The sequence below is a fragment of the Protopterus annectens genome, chromosome 8.part1 (genome assembly GCF_019279795.1).
Source record: "Protopterus annectens isolate FY-2018-M chromosome 8.part1, PAN1.0, whole genome shotgun sequence".
Classification (NCBI taxonomy): Eukaryota; Metazoa; Chordata; order Ceratodontiformes; family Protopteridae; genus Protopterus; species Protopterus annectens.
This window is the reverse complement of record NC_056742.1, coordinates 443,415,127-443,441,419: the sequence shown is the minus strand read 5'-3', so window position 1 is coordinate 443,441,419 and position 26,293 is coordinate 443,415,127. Positions and strand designations below refer to the sequence as shown.

Genomic DNA, 26,293 nt, shown 5'->3' with positions numbered 1-26,293 from the left:
GGATTGTAATTTTGTTTTAAAGAAACTAACACCTGGCTGTTCCTTGGGATCATGGTTGTTTTCTAGAGAAGCTAACACTTGGCTGCTCCTCGGGATCATGGTAGTTTTTTAGAGAAGCTAACACTTGGTTGCTCCTTGGGATCATGATTGTGTTTTAGAGAAGCTAACACTTGGCTGCTCCTCGGGATCATGATTGTGTTTTAGAGAAGCTAACACTTGGCTGCTCCTTGGGATCATGATTGTGTTTTAGAGAAGCTAACACTTGGCTGCTCCTTGGGATCATGATTGTGTTTTAGAGAAGCTAACACTTGCTCCATTGGGATTTTGATTGTGTTTGAGGCGCTAACACTTGCTCCATTTAAATCAGCTCATCTGGCTTACTTGACATTCTTAACACTGAAAACAGTTTTACTGTTTGCTCTTACCTCTGCAATTAGAGTATCTGAGTTGCAAGCTCTTGTGGTGGTTCAGCCTTGTCTCATTTTCCACAAAGGCAGAGTTTCCTTGTACACTAATACTTTTTTATGCTTAAAGTGATATCTGAGTTTACTTTAAACTAAACAATTAATTTTGCTGTGTTCTTCCCTGAACCAAATAAAGTTGGAAAATGGATACTTTGTATGTCCATAGACAGCTCTGATGCTATATTTTCATTGCTTCCTTTTGGTTGTACATTCTTATGAAATGTAAGAAGGGACAACCTGTGTTTAAGCAGACTATTTCCAAATGGTTGTCTCTTGTCATTTCCCATCACAACAAAACTGTTCCAGGCAAGGTCAAGGCAGCCTCTACCAGAAGCTTAGCTTCATCTATGGCTTTATTGGAAAGGGGTGAACTCGAGACGTATTGTAGAACCAGCAACTGAGTCCTCTGTGTATACATTTACAAACTGCAAGCTGAATTCCTTCTCCAGGTCTATGCCAGGCTTTGCTAGGGCCATTCTCCAGGGGCTTCTAGACCCTTTTTCTTCCTCCTTCCTCCTTCCAGTTTTTCTAAGTTATTGTAATCTATTTGTATAGCTTAGGCTACTGCAGCAGTGATCAGTATAAAATGTTGTATAGCAACGCCCTCCCGCCTTGTTAATGTAGTGTTTTTCTATGCCAGGGTGTGGACATTTGATTTTTGTAATTAGCAATGTCCTCCCAGGGCCCAGCATCCTGTCAGTTGACATGAAAGCTTTGAAGGGTTTGTTCCCAAACCTATCTTTTAGTCAGCTCAGCTCAATGTGACTAGCATTTTGGGCAAATGGAAGGTGCCTTGAAGCTTTGGAAGTGAGTGCCTGTTCTATCCTATGCAGGATATAACCCATTTAGCTAGGACTCCTGCAGCCGTGAGCATTCAATCATCTACTGTTATGGCAAGTTTACTTACACAACTGTACAACTGTACTACCTTCACCACCTACGTAAATTGCCAACAGTGGTAGGTCAATAAATATGATGCTGAGAAAATGCGATTCAAATGTGGTTATCGCTACAGTGAGCAAGTCCTTTTTATTGGCTCTTTGCCATATCTTTGAATTGTATTTTGTTTAATACTGCTATTGTCTAACCTGATGGTGGTAGTGTTTTCCATGGCAACCAATGCATCATGTCGACAAAGGCAGCCCCTCCACACACACACACACACACACACACACACACACACACACACACACACACACACACAAAACCATACTTGCTCGTACACACACATGCACCCACCCTCCTAACAACAAACAAACCGCACCACCCAACACCTCCACTGATTAGACTTGTGAAAACACTGACCCATTCACACACATGCACACTTTCGATTCCCTACCCTAAGTAACCCTCAGTGCAACCACCCTCACATTCATCTGAGTTCAGGCATGCCCCCTAACGACATGTGCACATGTCCACCCAGTAACACATTGCCAACCCCATGTCTTTGCTGAGCTTACCTTCACTGCAGGTGTTTCAGTAGGGGTGAATGGGTGACTGCCATGTTTTGATAGTGTTAACATGTTAAGTTGTCTATCTCGCCTTCATTCTTGCTGGATGGGTTCGGAGCCGATCCTCGGCTCCGACTCGGCCACTCTAAAAGCTCGAGAGCTAATTCCACCGGCTCGAGGCTCCCCTATATCCCACAATGCTAGGCGGTAACTCCTTAGATGACTTTTGCCGCTACAGCGATCGAGGTGCATTCCTACCGGCTCAGGTTAGTTTTTGAAAAGAAACTAGTTTTTCTTAGCTTTTTTCCCCTTTTTAAGTTAGTTTTTTCTAAATAGTTACTTTGTGAGTAGTTCCATCCCATTCCCTGTAAATTTCCCTCCTTTTCCAAAAACTCACTAGAAATTTTCCCTTGGGCCTTAAGCCCAGTCCCTCCCTTCCTAGTAGTGAGTGACTGTGTTTTATAGGGATTTTATTTACTTCTAACTTAATTTAATTTAGTTTAAATTGTTTCTAAGTGTGTGTTTGTGTGGTTACACTTCTATTCTTAGACATGTCTAAGGAATCAAAGGTCTCGGGCTTTAAGAAGTGTGACTCGTGCTGTCAGAAGATGTCTCTGACAGACGGTCACACTTCTTGTGTGTACTGCCTGGGACCTTTGCACCTGCAGGACTCATGTGCTGTTTGCCATGGCTTCAGCCCTAGAGTCCTGCAGGAGCGAAAAAATAAACTTATTTTAAGGGGCTTATTGAAGCCTGAGGGTCCCTCGACTCAGTCCTCGGGGAAACCCTCCAAGCCTTCCAGACCTTCGGCTCTAGTCTCTGAGCCGTCTTCTGGGGGTCCTAAGGCTATTCGAACATCGGCTCCGGCCGGAGCCGATGAATCTCGAACACATGCCCCTACTGTTTCCTCAGCTCCGGCCGGAGCCGAGGAAGACATAACTGAGTCGGCTCCGATCAAGTTGTCGGAACCGACATCTAGGAAAAGGTCCTGATCTCCATCTATCGGCTCCGTTCATTCGGCGCCAGCATCACCTTTGCTCTCTGAACGGAGCCATAGATCCCACTCCTCCAGGTCTTCCAGGTTATCGGACCATGACCTTCAGAGAGTAGTGAGTCGACTTCTTAAGTCCGAGGCACTAGCACAAATGCTTCAAAGTCCGACTCAACAGTCGAGAACTATCCCCATTACTCAAAATGTTCCTCCTCTGACTCTTGAGTTCAAAGCCGGGGCGGCTCGAACCCGAGACTGTGGTGGCGTCGGAACAGATACCCTTGTCTTTGGTTCCGTCGTCTGCTCTGATGTCTTCCTTGGAGGAATCTCGACGCCGGACTTCCTCGTTGGCTCCGAGAGGGCGAGTGGCATCGGACCCTTGTCTGACCCCGCTCTCCCTCTCGGTGCTTCGGCGCTGGTGAGTTCGGCTCCGACATCGGCCTCGGAGCCATCACTGTCGGTGCCGGGGGAGGTTTTCAGTTTTTCGGAGCGGAGACCTCCGGCTCTGCCTGACAGGGGTGCCTTCGAGGTCATGAGGAGCGTGTTGGAACCAGGTTCAACTCCACAGTCTGCTCCTTCTGCCCCTCCATCCATGGTGCCTCCGGTGATTTCTACTCACTCTCATCCCCGAGAGAGCCAGCTCCTCAAGTTTCCCCAGTGGGGATCTCCTCCTCTTCGAGGCCTCTCCTGACCGGTAGGAGAGCCCCTAGGAAGAGGCAGTGCAAGAGGAAGCACATTGACTCCCCTGAGTCTGTCACCTCTGACACTGATTTAGAGGATTCTGAAGGTTCCCCTCATTCCCCCTCTGAAGATGTCTCCTTTGCAGACATCCTGGAAATCTTAAAACAGAGGGGGAATTGGCCATCCCTCAACCCTTCAGAGGATGAATCAGTGTATCTTGAGGCGTTTGGCTCTCGCCCTTCCACCTCCTGGGTGTCCCCTCCCTTTGACCCCCTTATGCAAGTGGTGGCAAAGAAGGCTTGGGCGGCTCCTGATTCAGTAGAACCCACCCCCAGGAGACCATCAAAATTCATCACTGCCCCCAAGGACAAAGAATTTTTAACCAAAGGCGTCTGTGTTGATGCTATGGTGGTGGCTGCGGCCACCAAGAAGGAGTTAGCTGATCCTTCGGTGCCTGTTCATCCTCCTAACAAGGAGTCTAGGTCGATGGACAGGTACGAGAAGCGGATGTTCTCGTCAGCGACCTTTACTATGAGATCGCTGAATTACCTGTGTCATTTCACTCGTCTTCAGAGGGATTTGCTCAAGGAAGCGAGTGAAATGTTAAAGGACCCAACAGCTGTGGGTTTTCAGGATAGAATGAATTCTCAGCTGGCAACCCTTAATTCGATAACAACTCTTCCATGCGCCTCCCTTCATATGCGGCGGATGGAGCAAGTAGAGCGGCAGGTACAGGTGTAGCCTTGCGTAGGCACGCCTGGATGCGGCTATGTAACTTTGCGGACCCTTTCAAGGTATCCTTCACTAATTCCCCCTTTGATGGATCATCCCTCTTTGGTCCTCAAGTGAAGGAAACCCTGACTAGGTGCGAGACTGATGGCAAAACTCTCTCTGCCGTCGGTGTCCGTTTTTCTTCTACTTCTAGGCCTTACCCCAAAGGCCAGAAGGGGGGAAATATGTGGTTCCGCAAACAATCTCAAGGAGATTTGCCTGACACACAGAGTCGTTTCCCCTCTAGAGGCAGAGGGGGGAACAATAATGGTAGACGCCGTCCTAGAGGCAGAGGGGGCCCGCAGAATCAGGGCAGTCGAGAATCCTTTTCAGACAAGCCCTTTCAGCATCCCTGAGATGTTGCCCGGCTGTCCACCTTCGGAGGCAGTCGGAAGATTATCGCTGTACCCAGAAGCCTGGCTATCCCTAACTCGAGACAAGTGGGTACAGTCTATCATTTCCGAAGGCTACAGAATCCCTTTCCTTTTCATTCTGAAGCAATCCAAAAAATCCCTTCCAGACGTTCCACCCAGTCAAAGGGAGCAAGCAGCATTAGAAATTTCAAAGCTGCTTGCAAAGAGCCATTCGACCAGTTCCAGCAGACCAAACAGGATCCAGAATCTACTCCAAATTCTTTTTGGTTCCAAAGAAAACAGGGGACTGGAGACCCATTTTGGATCTCAGCAACTTGAACAAGTTTGTCAAGAAAACAAAGTTCCGGATGGTCACGCTGCAGTCCATTCTACCCCTTTTGGGGCGGGACAACTGGATGTGCTCGATAGATCTCCAGGACGCGTACTATCACATCAGAATGAGTCGACGCTCCAGGAGGTTTCTCCGCTTCAGGCTGGGAACCAGTCATTTCAATTCAGAGCCCTGCCCTTTGGTCTCACTACAGCCCCCCGAGTGTTTACCAAATGCATGGCAGTGGTTGCCTCTCATCTGAGACGACAAGGATTCCAGGTGTTTCCTTATTTAGATGACTGGCTCCTTACAGCCCCCACCAAGCATCTTTTACTTCTCGCCAGAGACTACACCTTTCACACATGTCAGGCACTTGGCATTTCAATAAATTACGAAAAGTCTGTCTTGTCGCCTTGTCGTGTTATTACCTTTATAGGCGCAAATCTAGACACAGTCAATATGTCAGCAGACTCACAGAGCAGAGGATAGCAGACATACACAGACAGGTCTCTCTTGTCTTGCAGAGCAACAAAGTCAAAGCCAGATTGATCCTGAAAGTCTTAGGGATTATGGCGGTGGCCATCCCTCTTCTACCATTAGCTCGCTTCCATATGAGAATTTTGCAATGGATGCTCTTCACACAATGGTCTTTCCAACGACTTCCAATGTCCCATCCTATTCGGATAACTCAATCGTGCAAGAATCATCTCTCTTGGTGGGTCACATCTCCCCAGCTCCTCCTAGGGAGACCTTTCGTCCCTCCCCCTCTGGTTGCTACAGTGACACCGGACGCCTCCCTGATCGGGTGGGGGGGGGGGCATTACCAGGGCAGGACGGTCCAGGGCATGTGGCAACCATTCGAGTGCCACTTGCACATAAACGTCCTAGAGATGAGAGCAGTGCTTCTAGCGTTGCAAGCCTTACAAGACTCTCTTCCCAAGGGAACTATAGCAATTCAGACAGACAACATGTCTGTAGTGTGGTACATCAACAAACAAGGCGGAACCAGATCTTACCCCCTATGTCGAGAGGCACTCAGACTGTGGCAATGGGCGATTTCTTCTCAGCGGTTTCTATTATCAACGCACATTCCCGGGAAGTCCAATGTGATTGCAGACAAATTGAGCAGAGCTATTCTCATGCCTCACGAGTGGTCTCTGAAGAATTCAGTGTTGGAGAAAGTTGTTTCAAAGTGGGGCCGGCCTTGCTGCGACCTTTTCGCTACTCCCCAAAACAGCAAGTGCGACGATTTTTTCACCCTCTTTCCCCAACCAGGCCACCCCAGCAGAGACGCTCTAGTACACGATTGGCCCCGGGGACTTCTGTATGCTTTTCCTCCCTTCCCACTGATATCTCAACTAATACAGAAAGCCATCGCTCAGAAAGCTTCCATGATCCTTATTGCCCCTTACTGGCCTCGACAGGTTTGGTTCCCGTTCCTCCACCATTATCTGTTGGAGCAACCTTGGCATCTGGACCCAGTTCCAGACCTCTTGACCCATCAGTCGGGTCAGTTGCACCACTCCCTTCTCTGAACCTCACAGCGTGGTTTCTCCAATTCCAACTTTAGCCAGGCTTCCTCTGATATCTCACTCAGCGATATCTTGATAGCCTCTCATAAATCTTCCACTCGGAAGATTTATTTTAACAAGTGGAAACGTTTTTCCTTTTGGGCTCAGTCAAAGAATATAGATCCTTTCACTGCTTCCATTCAATCAGTTCTAGACTTTCTAGCCGAACTTTTCCACTCAGGTTCGTCTCTGTCTACCATTAGAGTTCAATTGGCAGCAATTTCGAACTTTCATGTTGGAGTCTCAGAGTCCTCCATTATGTCTCTCAAACTCTGCAAAGCCTTTTTAAAGGGAGTTTTTCTCCTCAAACCACCCATCAGAGATCCTCCTCCCCAATGGGATCTCAACTTGGTTCTGACGTCCTTAATTCTTTCCCCCTTTGAACCTGCGGCTTCATGCTCAATAAAGTTACTTTCTTGGAAAACACTCTTTTTAGTAGCTATCACTTCAGCTAGAAGAGTCTCTGAACTCGATGCTCTGTGCAGTCGACCCCCTTATCTTGTGTTTCATAAGGATAGGGTGTCCTTACGTACTAACCCGTCCTTTTTGCCCAAGGTAGCTTCACTGGCAAATTTGAATCAAACCATTGAGCTTCCTGTCTTCTTCCCTAATTATTCTAATAGGTCAGAACAAAAGTTACACTGTTTAGACATTCATCGCCAACTTAGGTACTATTTAGACAGGACCAAACAATTCAGGAAATCTGACCAACTGTTTGTTTCTTATGCAGAAGGTAGAATGGGCCTTCCAGTTTCTAAAGTGTCTCTCTCTAGATGGCTTACTTTGTTGATTACCCTAGTGTATGAGATAAGACATCAACAGTTGCCATCCAAACCCAGGGCTCATTCAACTAGAGCTTTAGCTACTTCTATAGCTTTCCAAGATAGGCTGCCTATTGATTCGATTTGTTCTGCAGCTACTTGGGCTTCTCCCCATACCTTCATTTCTCATTATAAGTTGGACTTGGCCTCTAGAGACCGAGCCAACTTTGGTTCCACTGTACTCAAGAGTCTGTTCCGATAGGCCACCCGGGACAAGGTGCTAGGGACGCGGTCCCATCCAGCAAGAATGAAGGTGGGATAGACAACTTAACATTTAGAAGTTATGTACCTACCATAACGTTCCATGTTAGTTGTCTTCTTCTCGCCTTTCTTCTGCCCCAACCTCCTTCCCCCTAGCCAGGACAGACCTAGAGGAGTTTTTCTTTGTTCCTTTTATGGAATTTCCTTGCTGGCCTTAGCTTTCAAACGAGATCTGAGGAGTTACCGCCTAGCATTGTAGGATATAGGGGAGCCTCGAGCCGGTGGAATTAGCTCTCGAGCTTTTAGAGTGGCCGAGTCGGAGCCGAGGATCGGCTCCGAACCCATTTAGCAAGAAAGAAGGCGAGAAGAAGACAACTAACATGGAACGTTATGGTAGGTACATAACTTCTAATTTCTTCCTGCAGCAGTGGCAGTTTACATAGATAAAGCAGTGCTGTAAATCACTCAGGCATATATTGGGAGTCGCTGGCATTTCTTGGGGAGAGCAGATGGCTAATTTAGCATTAGCTGCTCCACTGCATTGCCTTATTAGCATGTAGCTTGGCCATTAGGATTGCTCTCTATACTGAGGGTCCTGCTAGGGTGCTCTGTGAATTGCAGCAGCATACCATTAGTGCCCGCTGTTGGGTGGGCGTTCGAAAGACATGCGTAAATGGGCGTGCCTTTCATTGAAGGTTGAACGTCGAGCTGGCACTTCGGCATTTGTGAAAATCTACTGCCAATCATTAGCTGACCAGAGTTCCGCTGTGGCGACCCCTAACTGGAAAAAGCCGAAAGACCACCACCAACAACAACCATTAGTGCAGAAATGGCCGTGTTGGGGCTTCCTTCCTGAATCCTGGGGGTTTGTCTTATGATTGTGAAAACAAACAAAATCTCCAAAAGGGAAACAAGTTGACTAAAATTTGTGGGGTCCAGGATCATCAGCTTTAATTGTACCTCAAAATGGTTATAGTTGTGCATCTCAGTGATGACCTTACCTTTCATGAAATTAACATATAATATCTCCAAAACAATACAGGTACAAATACTTGGCCTCTAGACTCAGTCATAATATGCAGCCATACATGTATGTCACATGCAGTGTTTCTGGTGAGAGAAGGAAGAGATCTCTGAACTTTTTGTAGTGCTTCAGGTAAAAAGGCAGCTTTTCCTGAGTAGGATCGTGTGTATCTGAGTGTAAAGAACGGTAGAGAGAGTTCACATTAAGCTAATGTTTCAAGAGTGAAAATGTGTTAAGTCCTTGAGAGTTGTCCTGTAAGTATAAGGCTCTTCTCAAATTGGCCCCATAACATGTTTGAATAAGCATAATCATTTTTTGTATGTTTCAGGAAAGTTTGGATGTGGCATTCAGTGTGGACAAATTGACTACTTTGTAGGGATTTGTTTTAATGTTATTGGTTTGGTGTGTCCATTTACACATTTAACAGCTACTGATATGCACTACAGAGGTATTTGTGATTTTTTTCCTTAGGTTTGGAGACACTGTAAATAAGAATCTGGTTGTAGGCATCTTGTCGTGGCCTTCGCCTTGGGTTATTGTTATTGGCTCATTCTTTTCAACATTTGGAGCTGGTTTACAGAGCTTGACTGGAGCACCACGCTTGCTCCAAGCTATAGCCAAAGACAACATCATTTCTTTCTTGCAGGTAAGTTTTCCTTGTGTCTGTATACATTACATGTTTATATTGTGTAGTTGAAACATGTTTTTTAGCATGGGTTTTGTTTGTGAAGTGTGAAATTAAGACATCAGAACACAATAAAGCAGAGAATGCTAAAACTCAGCATGTTCCCAAAGGAGGAAAAGACAAGACCATCCCATGTGAGGGGCTTTGCCTCCATCACTTTCCTTTGTCATCTTTAAACAAGTTGCAACCACCCCTAACCCATTTTTGCATGAGTTTGGGTGTCTTATCAACAAGTGGCAATCATCTAGAGCCAACGTTCAGAGCATTGGGCGGCTAGAGCTGCCATGGTTGTTCTTCCATACCACCCACACACACAAGTTCTGATTTAGGGTATACATTCTACCTACTGCATGTCTTTGTAATGTGAGAAGAAACCCACACAGAGTACATTCAGACTCTACAAAAAAGGCACTGCAGGGCAGAATCAAAGTGGAGAACCTTGTTACCGTGCCATGTTTTTTTTCCCCTTAACTTGAGAAGCATAACATGAAAAATGCCTAATAAATGTCCCCTGCAACCTGTGAGGTGGGAATTGGCCCCTCAGTGTAAATATACCAACTCTTTCGTCATATAACTGGTAAAAAGTAAAAAAAAAAAAAAAATCTCACGGTAGGACATTGCTAGGTCACACAAGTGCTTGTGATTTTCACAAACTGTGATTGAAACAAGTCGAAGAAAAGCCTCTGTTAAGTCTGCCCTTGTCAGAAATTAGGTTTGCTCCCATCACCGCTAATTGTAATGCATTCTTGACTTTGCACCATAAGGAAAACCAAGTTGAATACACCTTGAAGGTAACCCTGAGAACTTTCTTTGGTTGTCTGCAATTAGGGTCGTACTCTGCTCCTTCCAGTTTGGCATTTTTGTTCCTTATATCCCATGCCAGTGTTTGCTGTGATGTCCACCACACTAGGAGAGGAACAAATTAGTCTTTACACCTGACAGTTCTTTTCTGGCTCTCAAATTGTTCAGATCTCAATCCATACTTCAGGTGTTGAAAAGTTTCTGCCTTTACATTGTAATGATTTATAGGTTTATAACCGTATACTAGGCAGAAAACTACTAGGACCTTTATAAGCCTAGCCAAACAACCCAAGTGTATCTTATGTGAGTTACTGTGCCTTAGAGGTTATTTTAAGGGGTGTATCTTAGGGCATGATTTAATGGCTGCCTCCGTCCATCAGAGACATAGGTGTCAGACCAGGGATGATTTTTCGTTTTCCCATCCACTGGTCCAGGTTGCACTTTTATATAGGGTTAGGGAGGGGATCTGCTTCACATTGACAGAAAAGCCAATTCCAGAGAATGGAGATTCTCTGAAATAAACACCTGTCCTTCCCATATATCCTGTTTGTCACAGAGAAAGTTAAATCTTTAGATCTAGTAGTTCTGGTGCTGTTCATTTTTCGGATATACAAAAGGTCCATTAGATCAGGATCCAAGGATGCCTTGCATGGCAGGCATAATTCACCTGTATGCAATCTTTAAGAACCAAGAGTATATAGAGAGGTCTTTGAGGCCATCTACATAGAACATTGTTCACCACTTTGTATTCTTTGTGAGGAACCTCTGTGGATGTTGTCACGTCTGCCTGGTTAAGTGCATATCAAAGGGGGGCATTATACTCGGTGATGGGTCTGATGAGGACTGAGTGCAGTGGCACGATGACTTCCATGGACTTGGATGGTATACCCTTATCAGTTGAGTGACCGAAGGCTTTTCTTACTGAGAGACCTATTGGTTGAAAGTTAGGTTACTGCCTACATGAGTCCCCAAATCACTGACTACTGTGTAGACTTTTAGAAGTGTTTTATCATTGAGGTAGTTTCCCAACTTCCCAAAAGACACTGCTTATTTCTTGGCATTAGCTGTGGTTTTGGCACTAGTTTTTGTGTTAGACCTTCCTGTAAGATAGTAGTATCTTGGGAGTTCTTATGATCGTTCCTAGCTTGCAGTTATCTGCAAACTTGGTAAGCCAAAGGTCCTTGACATTGGCTTTGGCCTCCAAGAAAATAGATGCCAAAGAGATGAGGTCCCTGCTCAGTGCACTGGGGGACTCCACTGGTGAATGTGCTCTTTGTGGAGGTGGTCTCACCAATCCTAATTTCATGGGTCCTGTCTGTAAACAAGCTACATAAGATTTTACACCCTATTCCATGAGTGTGTTTACAATGGCCGAGTGGGGTATTTTATGAAATACCTTAGCAAGGTCAGGGTTGACAGTATGCACCATTTTGCCTTTATCAATTGCTGTGATGACTTTCTCGAAGTCCACCAGGTTCGGTAGGCATGACCTGTCTTTGACAAATCCAAACTGGGTTGGGTCCAGTGTTTGAAGGTTTCATTTGTCATTATTGATCATTTCCATATTTCTTTCCATGGCTTTGCTTATGAGACTAGTCAGACTAATTTGTCTGTATTTCCTGAGATCTGTTAATGGTCCACCCTTGTGCATAGTTATGACCATTGCAGTCCTGTATTCATAAATAAATAAATTGATGCAAGAGGAATTGACCCTGATGTTGCCCTGTCTCAGAGTGAGTATGTGATTCTCTCAGGCACCTGGCATTTACTTGATTGGCCCTCGGCCAGTTGGCTGGTAGGTTCTCTCTAGGGTTACACAGTACTCTGCCAGTGGCAATCTTAAGTTTTCTTGTGGCCTGATGAAAGCAGCCATGACCTGCACCAGGATGGTCTCTGCTGCCTGGAAGAGAAGCACATTGTAAGATTTAGCTCAGTTGCACACAGACATCTGAGGAGGAAGAAAAAAACACTCTTCTTTATTTACAGGTAAGATGGCAGCAGTTGTAACTTTTTCACATGGTATTCAGGGGGAAGTCCCAAGCACAACCCCAGCTCTGGGCCTGGAACATAATTTAGCACGAGTGATAAAACCAAAGGAGGCATATCACTGGCCTCAGTCTTGAGAAATGCATCCCAAGATACAGATGCTATCAAACCTCTAGTTGATTATCTGGAACATATTTATGATTAGCTGATCCTGAGAAGTGGCCCACCTCAAATCCCCTGAACTTTGGTCATTGGTTGTTGTAAGAGCTGATGTCTTATCTACAGGTTTAACCCCCCCAAAGTATGGTGTAATGGCAGATGTAGAGTAGGGGTCCCTGTGGATCTTCCCATCCCAGGACTTCACAAGTTAGGTTTTTATTTTCAGGCAGATGTTTGAAGTCTGGTGGGAGCTCCTAATGTGGGTGTGGAATCACACCCTTGGGAAGTATAGCCAGAGGGCGTGACTGAGCCCTATATTTTGTGTCTTATTCCTGGGGTGTCAGTGGTATGTGTGCTCTCAAGCACATAATTCTTGATAGCCACATTGGTGATGCACAATCCTTGTTTCTTGTGATGGTGAACTTGCCTCCCAGTTTGTTTCTTGTGATGGTGAACTTGCCTCCCAATTTGTTTCCTTTGAGTAATGTGAGGACCAGGAGGCAGCTAGAGATATGCAAGGACATCGACTCCCCCTCACTCTACAATTTCTTCTGATGATTCCTGTTTTGGAGCAACACTGAGGCTCATGAAATTTGCCAAGAACTTTCTTCTGGCCACGCTCTTTTCCCTCAGAAGATCTGTTAAGTATCTGGAACAGAAGGAGATAGAACTGGATTCTTTCCTCAACCTTCTTATGTGTTGGAGTGCTCTCTGCTGATGTCCATTACACTATTCCTTTGTGGTTGTCTGCTGCTTATTTCACAGTTAGGGCCTACTACGTTCCCTGAAATGCATGCATGACCTCACACACACACATTCACAACCGCTGTCACCAACTTGGTAGTGCCATCCTCATCCCAACTTCATGGCTTTGCTTTGGAGCCTGCAGGACTCTTTGCTTGGTAATGCAACAGCCAAGTGGACCTCCAATCTGCCCCATATCAAGATGGGTATGCAAGAACCAGCTGCTCATTCCTGTCCCCACCCCACCTGGCTTCTGCTGTTCCTGAGCCAGTACCCACATTGGTCATGGTTGTACCCCACCCCTTTCCTTGTATAGTGGAAAGGTGCACATCTAGCAGTGGGCCATAGAGGCATGATTATAGAAGCATGTCTCATTCTGGCTGAAGTGACTATATTACTATACTTATTGATGCTAGTTTTCTCTTTGAATTGTGGGTCAGATGCAATGTGTAGTTTGAATCTTCTGGAAGTGGGGCATTCCACTTAGCTTATTCAATAATCAGAAGATTGCTCGCTCTTGTTTTGTTCTATGTGGGTAGGACAAGGGGAGTTGGTGAATGCATTCTGTAGCCTGTGGTGAAAGAGGTGCAGTATACCTCCTCTCCATAACCTCTGATTTCATGCCTAATTGTAGAATTCAGATTGATCAAAATACTCCTTGTCGGCTGACATGGAGATAGATTCTAACTCTCAGATACCTAGTGATGCAAGAAACTGTCTTGTTTGTTCATATGCGGGCTTTCAGTTAATGAAAACATCCATCTTATGGCCTCTCTCAGAGATGCCAGTCCCCACAGGACCGTCCAGCAGGGATGTCGCATATGGTGACTGAGGCTATAGGCTTGCTCTTCCAAGAGCAAAATATTTTATATTTGAGCAGAGCACCACCCATTGTCACTTATTCTTTCAGTTTGCAGACAGTGCTGACCATTTTCAGGCACCTGTGTGATCAGAGTCTCAGTTCAGTTGTTGTGTGTTTTTTGCAGTGTTGTATAAACATTATCACACCAGGAAAAAAAAAGAATGTGTAAGATATTCTTACACATGACATGTCTAGATTCAATATAAAATGTATACTTGTTTAAAAAATAAGGGAAGAAAACAATTGTCTAGTAGAGATATTTAGCCTGCAGTGTGACATTACCATGTATTGTGTAATGCTGGGGTAACCTATTGGATCTGAGCAATGCATCATAATTACATTCACAAGCAAACTTTTTTTTTTTTAAACAACCACTGCTGTGTTAAAGTTAAATTGACTGACTTTCTTGGGAAGAATGTTTCCATGACTACAGGATGTTTAGCAAAGGTATGTTTCTTCTCAACTGTTATGGTGCATTGTTTATTGCTGATGGTTATAGATCACAATAACTATTTGTTTTAGAAGCAGTGATCAGTAAAGCAATCCCTCGTAATAACAGATCTAATAAACTTTAAAATGTTGCTATTGTAGTGCTTGCAGTTTAGGTAATAAATTTAACCAGTTTGTTTAATTCAAATGAAAGTTGGAAGCAGTTTAATCTTGAGATACATTGTGCTAAGTGATTTTATTAAATGAGTGTTTGTCAGAACAGAGGTGTTGGTGGCATAACATTTTGGGTACATTATACAGTAAAATTCTCTTTCCATTTAAAACAAGTACCTGATATAGAATGTATTGTGCACATTTAAGAATGTTGTGAATATTAATGTTGCTCTCGGTTGCCAGTCTCCAGGCATTATGATTGTTTGTGTAAACTAGTAGGTATCATGCAGTTTCTTAGTATGATACTTTTAGGAGATTTTAACTACCCTGGAATTTCCTGTGCTAGTTTTACTGGTAAATCAGTTTTGAACATAATTGTATTAATATGCTTACTTTCATTACAAGTTATGATGCAACTTGTAGATAAAACGAGATGAAAACATACAGGTTTTATTAAAAACCTAACTTTAATATACATTTGGGAAATGCAGATCATAACTGTATATCTTTTGAACTTAGACATATTACAAATAACAGTTTTGGTAGAAATATATAGATATAGTTTGATTATTGGAGGCTGTGAGGGATCAGCTTCAAAAAATTAACTGGGATGATCAGGTTGCTAAAAATTCCATCATTAATGGTTATCAGATATTTGAGGGATATATCAAGTGTGGAAGAGACTTTGTCCATAGTCCCAAGTAATGGGAGACTATTAGGATGCTGGAACAGGGAATTGAGGAGATGTCTTTGGGGGGGTAGAAAATTCAGAATATATAAAAAAAAAAGTGTGACTAATGTGTATGTTGTTTGTTTATTTTATTTTACATTTGTTGATCAGGCTAGTCCAGCTGGATACATGTCCATTTTCAGCAGAGGCCCGGGGAGAAAAGCTCCTCGAAAGTAAAGTACAGTATTATATATACAAACAAAACTACAATACAAAATTAAGCTATTTGATACATGAAAGATCATGTAGATGTGAGTAGAGTAGAATATAAGGAAATATGTTCACTTCAAAACACATTTGATTGCAGAATCTTATGATAAGTATCTTTTGTTAACATAGTAAGTAGTCTAAAAGACATTTTTGGATATAGATAGAGAATCTAATCAGTTTTAAGGCCTGTTATATTTATGGTTTTCATTAGGCAGTTAGTATATACAGTAATAAGACAGGTATCTTTGTGAAAAAAAAATTACATGAGAAGTTAATCTGGGTTCGTACAGGTGCATAACCAATGGGATTTGCGGTAGGTTTTAAGCCTGATTTTAAATTGTGTTAGTGAAGAAAGGGAGGTCAGGTCACTGGGGAGAGAGTTCCAGGTTTTACCCACGGTATTAGAGAACAGAGAGTCCCCAGCCTTTATTGTAGGTTTTGCCTATTTGTACTAGTATTTTATTAGAGGAGCGTAGGGTCTTAAGGTTGCTGTAGGGGTTGATAAGGTTGGTAAGAAATGGTGTGTTAGGCTGATACAGGATTTTGTAGGCAAATGTTAATTGTTTAAATAGAAGTAGATTTGGTAACTCTAGCCAACCTAGTTGTTCATAATTAATACAGTGATGGGTTCTGAATATAGAGCCTGTTGCAAATCTAGCAATATTGTTATAGGAAACAGCCAGTTTGTTCATGTTGTTTTTTGAGAGGTTGGTGTAAATAGGGGAGGCATAGAGGAGGGTAGAGATTAAGTGGGTCTGGGCAATAGTAGATCTTGCTAGTGGGGTAAAAAAGGATTTGATTCTCTAGAGGGAGCCTAGTTTTTTTGTTGACTGTTTTTATGGTATTGTTAATGTGACTGTCAAAGTTCAATTAGTACCCCTAGGAGTTTTGTGGTAGAGTCGGGGGATATGATGGTTCCATTGTTCGATGTGACAGTGAAGTGTAGTGGTGTGGCCCTATTGGTGGGAGTAAAAAGTAGGAGTTTGGTTTTTTTGGGGTTCAGGATGAGGCACTGGTGTAGTAACCATTCCTCAACTATGTTAAACCCTTTTTGGGTGAGAGACTGTAGGTCTGATGGAGTTGGGGCTGAGCGTATTAATGTGGAGTCATCTGCATATTGTATTATGGAAGCTTGAGGAGTTACAGTATGCAGGTCGTTGATGAAAATAGAAGAGGTCCATAAGATTTATAATAAAGTGAAGAAATAAAGGATAAAATTGAAGCAAAGAAATAATTATGAACTAATTTGCGGTGCATAAAATAAAAAATATTTCTATAGATATATAAACTCATTAAATATTGATGTATCGGTGACACATGCTTTCACACAAAAAACAATGTCGTAGCATGTCATCTATGGTTAATTGTAAATCAGTTTAACAACCTTGTTTTGTTGAACTGCAATAAGTGGTTTGTATCATCCAGACATTCATTACTAATACCTGCACAAGGTGAATGCTCAACATTTTCTGTAAATGTGATTTGCAACTGTTTGGCACAAGTTAAAGCCTCATCCTTGGGATCAGATATTATAGTTGGGGTTTTGATACTGAATTTGAGACCTTTATCACAGTTTTACATAAGATGTTTAACAAATTATTAAAAATTAATTTGTACCTGATTCAAGGAGGACCTCCCATGTAACACTGATATATAAGAAAGGGAAAAGGACTTGTTAGAAAATTATAGGCGTGTTAGTTTAACCACTGTTATTGGTAAGTGCTCTGAGAGTTGCTTAATATATTCGATCTGTCCACTGTTGATATTGAACGACATGAGTTTATTAAGGGGAGAGCCACACTAAGTAATTTCTGTGACCCAGTGGACAGCTGGAGGTATTGTGACTGGCGTTACTGTCAGGTGTTATATTTTTGGACTTATCCAAAGCTTTTGAAAAGATTTTCTTAATATGCAGGTGCTTACAACAAAGTAATGTAAACTGCTTTATAATAAGATGGATAAAATAATGTCTAACAAAAAGAACGCAATGTGTAAAATTTAGAAACGCATCTGTGCTGTTTGGTCTATTCAGGAGTTTCTCAAGGTTCTGTGCTGAGACCTGTACTTTTTAATATGATATTTGCTACTATCCCAAAGAATAAAGATTTTTGACTCTGTAAATATGCCGATGATTGTAAGATAGGATCTGATGTTGTCCTTTTCATTCTTCCTCAACGAATGTGTTCCAGGTCCAACTCACCCACATTCCACAGACTTTCAGATCCAACGCTTGAGCTCCTCTTCCTACCCATAATGACGTAGTCCACCCACAGTACCCCAAATCTCATTTGCCACCATCTCACATGGACTCTAATCCTCTCTTGGTGCATCTTATTTAACTCATTTGATTTTTTTCAGAGTATTTTTCCTTCAAAATCCTGTCTACATAACTTTCTAAATCCTCCCTTTTTATTCTAGTTTTCAGACTCTGTAGCATTGGTCTTTTCTGTCTTTGTGAAGTAATCTCGTTGCATATCACAGTTGGTACCTTTCTTCTCTAATTACTTTGCCTTTCCTACACCTTTGTTAGGGCATCTACCTAGTAGTTGAGAAGCCAACAGGATTTAAAAAACTCACTTCCTGTTGGGCATAAGATCCCAATCTCGGATCCCCAAAGGGGGAGCATTTACTGTTTAGGGGCAGCACACCTTGACACAAATTGAGCTATTTGTGCTACTTTTAGTTCGAGGTCATTTGTAGATAGGAGGAATAAGTTAGTCCTCAAGGGATTACTGACACCACCTTCCTCCTCCTGTGTGACTCAATCCCTCAGTAAGCATTCTATGGCTGTGTTGGAACTTGGAAAAATGTTTCTTTCTAAATCGCTGAAGACTCCAACTTCTACAACCTCAGAGCCTCCTCATAAAATGCAAAGCTCTTCAGATCCTACTTCCTCAGATCTGAAGAGAAAAACTTTGGATCCCAAGTCCTCGAATCCAATAGTTATTTCAGGCACAGCTGTACACAGCCTTCATATCCAAAACTTTCGAATCTTACCTTTGTGGTGTATCTGAGACTCCCAAAACTCATTCACCTGAGTTCATTTTTGATCCAGTTTCCCCTTGGCTCCATTCCCCCTCATGCAAACAGTCCACTACCTCATCTTTCAGGCCTTCCAGGAGTTTTTCAGAGGCCGAAGTAAATAGGATGATGAGGTTCCTCAGAGCTCAGATCCAGATGAGGGTTATACAGTCTCCTTCTCCCATATGATCCATGAGCCTCCCTTCTGCTTCCCATGTAGTTGAATCTCCTCCGATCTATCCTTAGGTTTTGGAGCCCTTGGATCCAAGAGTCCTGAGAGAACTGGAGTCTGAACTGAAGAGGGTTACGTCATCGACTATAACAGTTTCCCTGACTAGTTCTGCTCCTATTCCCTCAGATCAGGATGAGTCCCAGAGCTGAAGTATTGGTGTTGAATTTGGAGGGCTGGGCTCTACTCTGATACTGTGGAGGCTGTCCTTGCCCCTCAGAGCCTTGACTGTAGATAGCTCTGTTGTGACTCCTTTCTTAAGACACAGATTAGGACACTTTCATGATTTGTCTGCCTTGTTGAGGACAGGTAGTGGAGAGGGTATACTCTCGTCTAAGAGATCCAGTCTCTTACACTTATTCAGATCCGACCTCTTTTCCCCAACTGGTCTGAGCTCTGATCCCGTCAGACCTATTCTGCAGGTACAACCATTGCTAATTAGCTTCCAGACAGTTCCCTGAGAGGAGCTACCCCTCTCTTTGGACACCTCTACAGGGCATCCCCCTAAGGTGGTTCCCCATAAGAGGATGTGCAAAATGAGGCATATAGATCCCCCCTTGGAATCTCTCACAGAAAAAGCTGACTTTGAGGGGGAAGAGTCCCCCAGATCACCACCTGATGACATCTCATTTGGAGACATTTTGGAGATCCTTAAGCAGAAAGTATGTTGATCCTCAGATAATCCTTTCCCGGAGGAGTCAGTATTTCTGTAAAGCTTTTGGTGCTGGCCCATCTACATCTTTGATGACTGTTCGGCTAATGAGCTCATTGCTCTAGTCTCTCATTGGGCATGGAAGGAAGTTGATTCTGTTGAACCAATCCCATGTCGCCAGATTTACCTTTTGTGCCATAAGTGAATATGATGCAGTTCTGAAAGTAGAGATCATGGGTGATTAGCAGAAGCTTCTCCTGCAGACTGTCAGCATGTAGCATGTCAACGGAGGTAGTCCACTACTGTGCTACTCAGCTTCATGTTGTAGCACTGTGGTAAGGCCATTTCTGTATCAGAAATGGTTACTGTGAGGGTGTACACCTTGTCTATACCTCGCAGTAACCTTTCCCAATTTGGCTTGGTATTTTCTTAATTAAGCTTCCTGTATTCAAGATTCTATAAGAAAATTTGTGAAATTTGAGATTGCATTAGTTTGTCTTTTGATGTATTCATCTGTCAAATGTCTGCCTGGTGGGCCAGATATCTTTGCATATCTTTTTGCTGAATGCCTAACTTCTGTCTTATTTTTTTCCCATATAATTAACTTTTCTGTTACTTAACGGTTTCCAGTAAATCCTTCTCCACTCCATTGCTGTGTCCCCTCCTCCTAGTGGATTTTATTTTTTGGCTCTTGTGCTTGCCAGAAAAAATACCCTTCTCCATTCCTTTAATTCTTTGTTTTACTGTCTGCCTTGCTATGACAGATGTTCATCGTGTTTCACTGTTGCAGTCATGACTGTAGGGTTCTCCCCTGCCGGCAGGCAGCCCTCGGTCGGCCAGAATCCCAAAGTCTGGGTCCGGCGTCAGCTGTTCAGCCATGCTTCCTGACGTCAGAGCGCCAGGAGTACAAAGCTGGCAGCAGACGCCATCTTCTCCAGTCTTTCTTGCTGTGCGGTGATAGCAGTTCGCATTTGCCGGTCGACGGACTCCTGATTAATTTTACTGATATACTTCAGTCCGAAGACTTTCTTCTCCACTCAAAGCTAAGTACCCCGTTGGGGAAACTTTTTTCTTGCTCCACTCCGATGTCAGAAACAGTTAATAATTGTATTTCATGTGGGAAGCAAATACCTCATAAGGATTTTCATTCTTACTGTATTCCTTGCTTGGGCCCTGACCACGACGTAGCTAGTTGTCGGTTTTGTGCAAGATTCAATCAATGTACAATTAAGTGAAGGTACAAGTTTGCTTTTCATTACTTCGGTAGGTGCTTTAACTACAAAATGTCGTTGGATACGGTCCCTGCTACCGGAGTTCATAAACATTGCAAGGATAAAGACAGGCCTCCGAGGTCCAAATCTGATAACGCACAAGCGGAGCCAGCTTCAGGTTCGGCCGTCGTCAGTGAGGCGCTTTTGCAGCCCCTGTCGTCGGCCATTTCAGAACCGATGGCCGAAACGGACTCTCATGAGGAGCCAACCAGGCCTTTAAATATTTCTGTTGCAGGACCTTCAGACAACGCTCCGGATGGGTCCGGAGCCGCTGTGCAGGTACCGGCTTCCCAAGGGGTTTTCAGGCCTACTCAGCTACTAATAAAGGCAAAGCCAAAGACAAAGGCAAAGACTCCTTCAAAATCAAAGACTTCTACACAGGCTTCTTCTGAACCGGCTCCCAAGTCACAGAAGCAGTTACTCAAGATGTCGGAGGATTTGATTACTATGATTAGGGGTTCTCATCCCCCTCCAGACAAAAGGCCAAGGCAGGATATTTCTTATGATTCCTCTGATCAGGCTTCTGTTTACTCAGTTTCTTCTTCTGATCAGGAATATTCTTTCCCTCCTTGTGAGGAGTCTGATGCTGAAGAATCCATTCCTTCAGCTTCTCCCCCCTGAGGATTTCTCTTTTGGGGAAACTTTGCATGAAATGAGGGAACATTTCCACTGGGAAGGACAGGAGTATTCGGAATCCAAGAAAAGGCTGAGGGAATTTCTTCTTCTTCCCCAACATAGACCCCTGGCTATCCCTCCTGTTTTGGATATTGTGGATGATGCCTTTTCGGAGGCTAACTTAACCCCTGACTCTCTTCCTCCTGCTCCTGTGAAACTTGATAGATATTACAGAGTTCCTGATTCCCATCAGTTTTTATACAAGAACCCTTCTGCTGACCCTGAAACCATTTCCCAGGGTCCTAAGGGAGCTAAGGCCGCTTCTGCCAAAAATCCTACTCCTACTGAAAAGGATTCTCGATCCTTAGAAAGATGGGGCAAAAAAGTGTACACTTCTGCTACTTTGTCCATCAGGGCCTTAAACTGTCAGTTTCATATGTTTAAATACCAGCAATTTCTATTGTCTGTCTTACAGGCTTACTTCCATTTCTGCCTGTGCAGAGGATAAGGAATTACATGATTTATAGCATGCTACTGAACAGGTTGGGAAGCATGGTTTACACTGTGGATTTGATGCCTTGGAGGCTTCTTGTAGGGCTGCGGCCTCTGGCACAGTCATTAGGAGGCATGCATGGCTAAAGGAACAAAATTTACCTGAACAGGTAAAGGCAAAATTATTGGATGCTCCTGTTCAGCCTAATGTTTTGTTTGGATCAAAAGCTGAAGAGGTGATTAAAAAGATGGAGGATAAGGCGAAATCAATGCAAACAGCTAAAGATTTACAAGTACGGCCTCCTAGATTTAGCAGGAATTGGCCTTTGAAAAATTGGTCCTTTCCCACTTCAGACAGGCCTCAGAGGGGAAGATATAGACGTTCCAGAGGGAGGCCTCAATCACAAGCTGCTTATAGACCAAGACAGTGGACTGCTTCCACCCCTAGGGGGAGGAGAGGAGAGGTCACAATCTCAAAGGAAACAAACTCAATGACTCCCTCTGTGGGGCTACAGGAATTTTTTCCCTGGAAGCCCCCCTTGGAGGAAAACTCTCTCTTTTTTATCAAAATTGGACTCAACCCAAGACAAATGGGTTTTGGATGTGGTTTTAAGAGGTTACAAATTCCATTTTCATACCTTGCCAAGGCCAAGCGGATGGCCAGACCTTCCAAAACATCAATGGACGGAGGCCTTAAACCAGGTGGAAGCTCTTTTGGCTATGAATGCCATAGAACTGGTTCCTCTTTCAGAGAGGGGAAAAGGGTTTTATTCAAGGCTCTTTCTAGTCCCAAGGAAGCAGAACTCATGGAGACCCATTCTGGATCCGTCGGTCTTGAACACCTTTCTAGAGATTCCAAAATTCAAGATGCTTACTCTACAGCAGCTACTTCCAATGCTGTCCAAAAATGCATGGATGGTAACTTTGGATTTAAAGGAGGCATATTTACACATTCCCATCAGGCAGGATCGCAGAAAATACCTCAGGTTCATAGCCGGATCGAGGCACTTTCAATTCTCTGCGCTGCCCTTTGGATTATCTACTGCACCCAGGGTCTTCACCAAATGCCTGGCTCCAGTAGTAGCTTACTGCAGACTCAAGGGAATTCAAATTTACCCTTATCTGGACGATTGTCTAATTCAGGCAGACAGCAAGGATGTCTTACTCCAGCATCTAGAATTTGTACAGAACCTCCTCAAGTTCCTGGGATTCTCTGTAAACATAAAGTCCAGTTTGACACCATCACAACAGATAATGGGGTTGGGAGGGTGGCTTAATAGCTAAGGTGTTTGCCTTACAAACACAAGGTGCAGGGTTTGAGTCTCATATGGGATAATTAGCTAGGCTTAAATGGCTCACAAGGGTAGTTAGCTTAGTACTGAACTATAGTCTAAGATATATGAAATAACTGTTGAAATATCACAGCACAAACAATTCCACAAGAAGTTCAGGCTCCATACCTTTAAAAAAGGGTTGGGAGGGTGGCCTAATGGTTAAGGTGTTTGCCTTACAAACACAAGGTGCAGGGTTTGAGTCTCACAAGGGATAATTAGCTAGGCTTAAAATGGCTCGCAAGGGCAGTTAGCTTAGTACTAACCTATGAACCTATAACTTTTCTGGGTGCTCTTCTAAACACCACAACCTAGATGGCATTTCTGACATCCAAAAAACAATTACAGCTGGCTTCAACTTTCAAAACCTTGGCAACTTTAACTCCACTGTCTGCAAGGAAATTCCTGCAGGCTTTGGGTTACATGGCCTCCTGCATCCTTCTGGTACTATATGCAAGACTATACATGAGGAAAATACAGTGGTACCTAAAAAGCGTATGGTCTCAGCATTGCCACAGTTTAGACATACTGACCTCCGTCCTTCCTTGCCTTCAAAAGGAATTTCTTTGGTGGTCCAGGGCATGTGCTCTAAACAAAGGGAAACCCTTCCGTCTGCCTCCTGCCACTCAAATTCTAACCACGGACGCCTCGGATTATGCTTGGGGAGCCCATTTTCAGGGCAACTGTTTGCAGGGCCTTTGGACAAAGGATCAGAAGCACCTGCATATCAATTTGAAGGAAATGTTAGCCGTTCAGAAAGCTCTATTGGCCTTCAGGAGTCTTTTACAACCAGTACAACTACTAATACGGACAGACAACACCACAGTTATGTGGTACATAAACAAGCAAGGGGGATCTCATTCCTACCCCCTTTGCAGACTAGCCATGGATCTATGGAACACAGCTCTAGCTTGCAATCTGGATCTTCAAGCTCAGTTTCTACCAGGGAAACAGTCTGAGCAGAAACCTTTCGGATCCACACGAGTGGATGCTGGACACCAAAATATTCAGAATGATAACAGCAGTCTGGGGATGTCCTCACATAGACCTCTTTGCATCCCATCTCAATAAACTACAGAATTTTTGCACCAGGACTTTCCACAGAGAAGCTTGGAAAGTGGATGCCCTGTCATTCAGTTGGAGGAACCTCTCGGGATATGCCTTTCCGCCTCTTCCTCTTCTTCCACGGGTCTTATTGAAGATAAAACAGGACAAGCCCAAGATGATAGTCTTGCTGGCTCCAAATTGGCCTTGGCAGTTTTGGTATCCTACTCTAAAAAACCTATGTCTGGAGCCCCCTTGGGTTTTACCTCAGTCTCCGAACCTTCTGTCCCAACATATCAGGGTCAGGTTCTACACTCTCATGTCAGAACTCTCAGCCTGGCGGCCTGGTTAATCCAGGGCCTTTGATTTCTTCTTTCCTACCCAAGCAGGTTTTGGATGTCATTTTAGAAGCCAGACGTCCTAGCACTAGAAAATCTTATGCAGGAAAATGGAAAAGATTTTGTTCCTGGATGCAGGCTCAGGATTCTGATCCTCTTCTTCCTAACATTACTTTAATTTTACTTTACTTGACAGATCTCTTATATAAGGATCTCTCTTTCTCTTCCATTAAGATACATGCCTCTGCTATTTCTGCTCATTATCATACAGATCCTCCCATCTTTTCCCACCAGCTCATGAGACAGTTTCTCAGGGGAGCTAAGAACTTAAGACCTCCTAGATCTCCTCCCATTCCTGCTTGGGATTTCAACTATGTTTTGTAAAAACTAACGTTGCCTCCTTTTGAGCCTGCTGCCTCTTCTGACATCAAGTTTTTATCGTGGAAGACAGCTATCCTGTTAGCCATAACCTCTGCCAGGAGAGTCTCAGAGTTACAAGCTCTTATGGCTGTGGAACCATATATTATTTTTCATCAAGACAGGCTATCTTTGAGGACTAATCCTACCTTCATGCCTAAGGTGGTTTCCAAAGTGGCTTTAAATCAAACAATCCACTTGCCAACCTTTTTCCCCACTCCTCAAAATAAAGGGGAAAGGATCTTACATTCCTTGGATGTACACAGACAACTACGTTTTTACCTGGACAGAACCAAGGACATCAGAAAATCAGAACAATTGTTTTTGTTATGCTTCAAGTTCCCAAGGTAAAGCCATTTCAAAACAGACCATTTCTAAATGGATTGCTCATGGAATCAGATTTTGTTATTCACACCATGGAAAGCAAATCCCAGGGAGTATACGGACTCATTCCACCAGAGCTGCTGCCACTTCTATGGCCTTCCTCAGGGGAGTTCCTACCAAAGACATTTTGGAAGCTGCAACTTGGAGTTCAGTGCATACTTTTTCTAAGCACTACAATCTACCTCTCTACTCTAAGTCTAGGGCAGGCTTTGCCTCTGCAGTCTTGCAGGGCCTTTTAGCCGCCCCTTCTTCTTCATGACCACCTCCCTTTCTTTCAGCTTTGGGATTATACCCTACAGTCATGACTGCAACAGTGAAACACGATGAACATAGTACAGTTGTGTACACCTACCATAAATGTAGATGTTCGAGTGTCTTCACTGTTGCAGTCTGGGTTTCCCTCCCTCCTGTCCCATCTTTTTACTTTTCACCATTCTTCTGAGGTGTATTTGCAAAGGTTTTGGGACTTTTTTCATTTTGGGACTCCTGACATCTGGGGCAAGAAAAACTGGAGAAGATGGCGTCGGCTTTCAGCTTTGTACTCCTGACGCTCTGACGTCAGGAAGCATGGCTGAACAGCCGACGCCGGACCCAGACTTTGGGATTCTGGCCGACCGAGCGCTGCCTGCCGGCAGGGGAGAACCCTACAGTCATGACTGCAACAGTGAAGACACTCGAACATCTACATTTATGGTAGGTGTACACAACAGTACTTTATGTGCCTCAGCGCAGTCATATCTTCACCTTTATCATAATGTGCCCATACAGACCATCTGCGTCTTTTGGCATACCATCCTGTGATGGCAGCATTTATTCTTTCGTGCTTCAAATTTCTCTCATTGAATCATCAAGAGTCATGATTGTGCTGCTTTATTGTTGCTCAGTAGGTCTCGCACATCAACCCATTTATTTCAAGTGGAATCCTCAGCTTTCTCACAAAAGTGTAGCGTTTCCCTTATATATGCACACTTGAATCACAATCTTTATTGTCAACACTGATTTCTCTTCAGGAGGTATCAAGAATGTCTGCTCTCCAAATAAGGTATCAGTGGGACTGTAA

General features: G+C 43.7%; 1 protein-coding gene across 4 annotated transcripts in view; it reads left to right on the top strand.

Moving 5' to 3' along the window:
- Positions 1-26,293, top strand: part of LOC122810396 (solute carrier family 12 member 4-like) — a 2,349,234-nt gene that overhangs the window by 1,321,602 nt on the left and 1,001,339 nt on the right. For all 4 annotated transcript variants that reach the window (XM_044081998.1, XM_044081999.1, XM_044082001.1 and 1 more), the window contains exon 12: positions 9,131-9,305. In XM_044081998.1, the coding sequence (XP_043937933.1) occupies positions 9,131-9,305 (175 nt within the window). The remainder of the gene's footprint in view (positions 1-9,130; positions 9,306-26,293) is intronic.